The 7,043-nt window shown below is 47.6% G+C and overlaps 1 protein-coding gene across 2 annotated transcripts in view; it reads right to left on the bottom strand.

The window, feature by feature from the left end:
- WARS (tryptophanyl-tRNA synthetase) overlaps window positions 1–7,043 on the bottom strand; it is a 29,160-nt gene that overhangs the window by 13,304 nt on the left and 8,813 nt on the right. For both annotated transcript variants that reach the window (XM_010851361.1, XM_010851360.1), the window contains exons 3-4: window positions 3,558–3,771; window positions 2,318–2,426 (exon numbers count right to left, since the gene is read on the bottom strand). In XM_010851361.1, the coding sequence (XP_010849663.1) occupies window positions 2,318–2,426; window positions 3,558–3,771 (323 nt within the window). The remainder of the gene's footprint in view (window positions 1–2,317; window positions 2,427–3,557; window positions 3,772–7,043) is intronic.

Genomic DNA, 7,043 nt, shown 5'->3' with positions numbered 1-7,043 from the left:
GTTTATATTCAAATGATTTTCAACAAGGGTGTCAAGAAAATTCAACAACAATTTCCAAAAAGTGGGGCTGGGACAACTGGATATTCACATGAGAAAGAAGGAAGCTGGATCCCCCCTCACACACACACAAAAATTAACTCAACATGGATCAGAGACCCAAGTGTAAGAGCTAAAAAAATACCACTCTTAGAAGAAAACACACCTGGATATGTTCACGACCTCGAATTAGGCAACGGTTTCTTAGATATGACACCAAGCAACCGAAACCAAACCAAACCAAACTGGAGTTCATCAAAATTAAAGCTTCTAAATGCTTCTAAGGACACTGTAAATAAAGAGCTGATATTTGCAAATCAAGTATTTGATAAGAAACTAGTATCCAAAGTATATAAAGAACTATTATAATACAATAAAAAGGTAAATAACCCAATTAAAAAGTTGGCAAAGGATCAGAAGAGACATGTCTCTAAAGAATACATAAAACAGCCAGTAAGCACATGAAAGATGCTCAGATCATTAGTCATTATGGAAATACAAATCGAAACCATGATGAAATACCACCTCACACTTACTAGCATGGTTTCAGAAAAACACAAACTGGAAAATACAACTAGCAAGGATGTGGAGAAATTGGAATCCTTGTTTGCACTTTGCTAGTGGGAATGCAAAATGATGCACTCGCTGTGGAAAACACTGGCAATTCCAAACAACTGTTAAGGTTACCTCAGGACCCAGCAACTCCACTCCCGAGTACACACCCAAGAGAAACCAGACCCTGTACACAAACACTCAGAGCAGCTCCACTCCCGAGTACACACCCAAGAGAAACCAGACCCTGTACACAAACACTCAGAGCAGCGATCGTGCTAACCCCAAAGGGAAAACCCCCCAAAGCCCGTCAGCTGTTAAATGGGGCTGCATCCACTCAACAGCTTTCAGGCGTAAAAAGGAATGAAGTACTGGCACACGCTGCATCCCAGGCAAATGCACAGACATGGAAAGATGATTGCTGGTGGCCAGGGCTTCGGGTGAGGGTGGGGTGGGGTGCTGGGAGGAATAGGCAGTGACTGCTAATGAGTAGAGGGCTACTGTTTGGGGTGATGAAAATGTAAGGAACCAGACATGGCGATGTATGCACAACCTTGGAACAGACCGAAAACCCCACTGAACTCTGTCCTTCGCAAAGGTGAATTCTATGTCATGTGAACTAAATCTCAACTAAGGAAAAAACTGTGAGTGTACTCTGCCCGGAAAGAGGGCTGAGTGGGGGCCCTTCTCCCCATGTAGAATTTAGTGTTGGGTGTGCTGTGTAACCAGGGAGCTCAACCTGGTGCTCTGGGATGACCCAGGGGTGGGACGGAGGGACGTTCAGGAGGGCGGGGACACACGCACACTCGTGGCTGAGTCACAGTGCTGTATGTGTGCTAAGTCGCTTCAGTCGAGTCCAACTCTTTTGTGACCCCACGGACTGCAGCCTGCCTGGCTCCGTCCATGGGATTCTTCATATAAGAATACTGGAGTGGGTTGCCATTTCCTCCTCCAGGGGATCTTCTCAACCCAGAAACTGAACTCGTGTCTCTTGTATCTCCTGCAACGGCAGGCAGGCTCCTTAGCACTAGCGCCACAGAAACCAACAAAACACTGTAAAGCAATTATCCTTCAAATTAAAAAAATACAATCAAATGTTCAGTGGAGTGCCGAGTTCTGTCCTGTGTGTGCTGTCCGTAACCCTGGTGTGGGCAGAACAGACCAGCCCTGCCTCGGACTACAAGCTCCAAGATCTCTCGAATCCAGCGGGAGGTGGTGTGTGGGGTGGGAGAGGCAGAAGCTGGCTCCAAACCTGCCCATTCTCTGAATTTATGGTCTCAGGTAGGGATACTCTGTGTCCTGTTCGCTCTACTAGTTTCTCTCTGGACACGATTTATGAGCAGGCCAGTACAATAGGAGGAAGAAGTATGTAACTTCAGGAAGCCTCCTGCTTATCTCACGGGAAATGCTGAGCCTGGACACATTCATCTCTTTTGTTTTGTGACATGCTATGGCTTTTAGCACATAATCTGGCGTGAATCTCCTCTGGTGTGTACTTGACCTCCACCTTGTGAGACAGGCAGTTTACAGATGAATAAACTTCGGGCCAGAGGGGAAGGGACAGGTGTGACCCCACAGGCAGTCACTGGCAGGACAGGAGGCGGGACCGGCCTTCTGCCAACTGGCAGCCAGGTCCCCCGAGGGCCGGCGGCTGGAGGGACCACGGCCTGATCGCTTCCTTCTCTAAGACAAGAGGACGGGGGAGGTCCTGCAGCGAGAAGCGCCTGACCTGTGTGAGAAGAAGATTCCCCTGCGCAGGAAGCGGTGTGGTCTCTGGCCCGTGGCTCTCTCTATTCGGTTTACCAGCTCCTTGTCAATTTTACTGCTTCCAAATCGAACTGGAAGAAAAGAAGAGATGCTGAACTTAGGTGGTGGGAGGCTTGGGGACGCTGCAGAGACCAGAGGGAAAGACTCATGATCACGTGCCGTCTCAGCAGAACAAGGCCTCTTTGGGCTACTGGCTCTAGTCCCTTCCATCAGTCCAGAGCAGACGTCACCGCCAGCAGAACACAAAATAAATGCAGGGCTAAAGACTCTCTGGTCTGGGACTGGATTCTGATGGGACAGATCCAGAATGCAGCCTAGTGAGGAACTCCAGATAACCCGCCCAGCCCCCCACCTCGCCTCCTACACACAGCTGCTTATTACTTATTGCAGTATAATTTATATATGCTCACAACCATCATTTTAGAGCCTATAACCAAATTAATGTTTGTCTTCCAGTGAGTTTTCTCTCCCTGATGGTCTGGGCATAAATCATGGAAAACAGCTTAGACTCAGATGAGAGAGCTTTAGCTCTGTTTCTTCTTCGACAGCCACCAATGACCTCAGGGAAAGGATGCTCCTGAGCAGGAAGCCCTCCAGGGCAGAGCTGGGCAGCGAGGACATGCCACCTGTGAGAAGGCTTACTTCTTACACAATCCATGCCTGAATTGTACCCACTCAGTGAAAGACAATTTAAACCACTGTGAAAATACTCGCTGCAATGGACCTTCCCCGAATTCTGACCTGCTCAAGAAAAGGAAAAAGCTAACACCGAGCTGTTTGTGCTGGGCTCGGTCGCTCAGTCGTGTCCAGCTCTTTTCGACCCCGTGGACTGTGGCCCACCAGGATCCTCTGTCCATGGGATTCTCCAGGCAAGAGTACTGGAGTGGGTTGCCATTCCTTTCTCCGGAGGATCTTTCCCATCCAGGGATCGAACCCAGGTCTTCTGCATTGGCAGGTGGATCCTTTACCGTCTGAGCCACCAGGGAAGCCCATTAAGCTGTCTACTATAGATTATTATTTTAAAACATATTTTATATTGTTACGTTAATTAAAAACAAACCTCTGGGAATATAATGGACCACCAAAAGATTTAAGGATCTTTTTTCCCTTGACATTGAAGTTTGACTGGATTTATGATTAATTCAAATTAGAAAACATCAATAACATCACTTCTAAAAGTTGAGGTTTTCCCATAAACGTACCAATGAGCTTGTCGTAGTCAATGCCTTTGGCACTGCTTGTCTGCACTGTCCAGGGGTCCACAAAGTCCTCGTCTGCTTCAGTGGCATCCAGGCCCTCACCACTCTCGGGCGCCGGGTCCCTTGGAGGACAGTCCACCTTGTAATCCTCCCCTGTGGCAGCTTTGTAGCTCGTTTTTAAGGACAACAACATCTTCACTGCAGAATCAATTTCATCCTGTACACAGGGGTTAAGGGTGAAGGTGGAAAATATTTACAACTACCAGCGGCAGCCACTCCAGTGCTCTCGCCTGGAGAATCCCACGGACGGAGGAGCCTGGGGGGCTGCAGTCCATGGGGTCGATAGAGTCGGACACGACTGAGCGGCTTCACTTTCACTTTTCACTTTCATGCATTGGAGAAGGACATGGCAACCCACTTCAGTGTTCTTGCCTGGAGAATCCCAGGGATGGGGGAGCCTGGTGGGCTGCCGTCTATGGGGTCGAGCAGAGTCGGACACGACTGAAGCGACTTAGCAGCAGCAGCAGCATTTGCTGAACGTTACTGCTACTGGGTGGCAGGCAGTGTGCTAAACGCTCTCACACTTACTCTTAGAATAATCCTACAAGGATGGCAGTGTTATCACTGGCCTTTTCTGGTTGAAGAGTCTGAGACTCAGAGATGTGAAGGAGCTTGCCCATGCACACACAGCAAGTCGTGGGCCTGAATGTATTTTATTTTTATCTGGGGGTCAAGTATCATGGGTTCCTACCACAAACACTACAGGCTATGTGTAGCGACACAATTTGCACAATTTATGACAGTTAATGGCTGAATATTAAACTTCACTGATGCCAGTGAACATATGTGACATGCTCCATTAATCAATTATAGTGAGTTCTACATTGGAACTTAACAGATAAGGGCAAGGGAAAAACACAGACTTTCAGAAAACAAGGGGGGACTCACTGGGAAACAGTTATACCACAGCATTTGGAGTCTTATCCAGCTGTCCAAAGTGTTTGCATACTTAGTGTTTTAAAATGAGAATAAGATAAACAAACAAACAAACATAAAGTGTATCTGTGGGTCCGCTGGAAACCTATTAAAGATTTCCTCTTGCAGGAGCCCACACTAGCCATCCCTGGAAGCCTGGCATTTAAAAGAGCAAACCTAATTAAGCAGATTAGTCACGCTATGCCCTAAAGCTCCACTCCCATAATTGGCCTTGCTGGATTTGATCGCAAACAAAGAGTACACACAGCCCAGTTTGCTTGCCAAGGGAAGTACAAACACTTCCGTTTAGACTTTAGACGTACGTGCTATAAGCTGGGCTTCCCAGTGGAGGAACAACGCTCGCAGTCCCAGACTGCATTCAGAGAGCCCTTCCATCAGGCACGCCTGGGCCACAGAGGGCTGTCACTGTGGGGTGATTTCAGATGCAGGTTTGTGTTTCAAGCTGAACCCATCTGGAATTTGTCATTTAAATGAGTCAGAGTGTGCAATCAGTGGCCCCATGGATATAGCTCATGCAAGAGGCTGGGTGCTGGCCCACCTTAGGCAGGCAGGCGTGTTCTCCTCCCCTCATTCAGCGCTGCCTAGGCTGAGCGCTTGCAGCAGAACACAGGCTCTGAGAGCACGATCTATTGCTCTGTGAGCCATTATCTGAGGAAGAAGTGCCCTGATCTGAGTGCCCTGCTGCCACCGCCCTTTAGTCACCAGTGGCGTGACAGTTCACACTCTATCTGGTTAACCCAGCTTCCAACCAGGTGGCTCTTTGAGAGTCAAACATCTAACCAGAGTCCCAACTCAAGGACCACCTGTCATCTGGAATAGGACCGAAAAGACAAGCAGGCTCCCTTGTCTGTTCTCCTGTTCTCAAATCTAACACGGACCTGGACGTTGAAACAGATTTTAAAAGTTGATGTTCTGAAAAAAGCCAGACGCGGAAGACTATCTACACTATGGGTGATTATATACAGTTCCTGCACAGGAATTCTCCATGGAAGGAGAGGGAGGGAGAGGCCTCTCTCAGGAGGGAAGAGGCGAGAAGCAGAGGGGCCTGAGATGGTTTCTGGGCTGTGTCTCCATGGGAATGCTGGTTACACAGGTTTGGTCATCTTGTGAAAACTCAGTGAGCTGCCTGTCTGTGATCTCCGTACTTCTCTGAACGAATGGTGTACTCCAATTTTAAAAGTTTATTTAAACTGAAAGGAAAACAAAAAAGGCTCTGTTCCCTGTCTTCAGCCCCATGGTCCAGTGTCATCTCTCGAATCCTGCTCAAACTGTCTTCCCGTCAGAGCCCCCAGATTCTGACCTGTCCTCCAGGAGAACCTCTACTGAGCTGCTACTTCTGAAAGCCATGGGCGTTCTTCTCTCGGTACACGGAGCAGGAAGAACACTGAGGACCGTGACCTCAATGGCACAGAGATGCGGAGGAAGAGCCCAAGGCACCCTCACTGGACCAGCCGTGCCCAAGCGGCTCATCTATTTTGCCTAAAGGGAATTTCTAAAACATCAGGTGCTTCTAGTATGATACACTGGTACAAGTTTACTTCACTTGACTCTTCACATGGTTTCATCATGTAACCTCTGCTGTCTTTTGTTGAACGCCATCTGACTTAGCATTAGTCAAAGACTATGCTTGAAGACTTAACTCTAAACTGCATCAAGTATTGTTTGTTTGCTAAAATGCAGAATGTGACTGGGGTCACTGCTGCTGCTGCTAAGTCGCTTCAGGTGTGTCTGACTCTGTGCGACCCCACAGACGGCAGCCCGCCAGGCTCCCCCGTCCCTGGGATTCTCCAGGCAAGAACACTGGAGTGGGTTGCCATTTCCTTCTCCAATGCATGAAAGTGAAAAGTGAAAGTGAAGTCGCTCAGTCGTGTCCAACTCTTAGTGACCCCATGGACTGCAGCCTACCAGGCTCCTCCGTCCATGGGATTCTCCAGGCAAGAGTACTGGAGTGGGGTGCCATTGCCTTCTCTGGGGTCACTAAGAACTACTAACTCAAAGCATTCATTAATGTCATTCAAATTTAATGTTAGATGACAAAAATATCACCGTTAGGTTCCTAAGATGGGTTTATAGAGTAATGAGTTCTTTATTTATTGTAGGTTTATAGATTAAAAAAACAAAATAATTCAGCCTTATCTATTGAGCCCTATCTGCTGTGTAAACCTCTTTCTGTGAATAATCAACTCCTTTTTTGGACATCACTATTTCTTTTAAAAAGTAATGGATTACTTAGGGTCCCAAGAGTCAAAGTAAACTACTGAAACGAGTGTGAGACGGTTGACCCCATCTGGTGAGAACCTAGAAAGAGAATTTTGAAAAGACGACAACAGGGGTTGGAAGTGATGGATGAGAAAGCTGTGGAGCTGAGGAAGCTGGGTGACCCAGAGTGAAAGCAAGGGCTGGTTATAGATGTAGACTGAGTTATGCTTCTGAAACCCAATGCAGAAACTACAGAGAGATCTTTAAAAAAGGCATAACCCACAAAGATAAAGA

The sequence above is a fragment of the Bison bison genome, unplaced genomic scaffold (assembly GCF_000754665.1).
Source record: "Bison bison bison isolate TAMUID 2011002044 unplaced genomic scaffold, Bison_UMD1.0 scf7180017864302, whole genome shotgun sequence".
NCBI classification, from domain to species: domain Eukaryota; kingdom Metazoa; phylum Chordata; class Mammalia; order Artiodactyla; family Bovidae; genus Bison; species Bison bison.
This window is presented reverse-complemented; position numbering and strand designations above follow the sequence as displayed.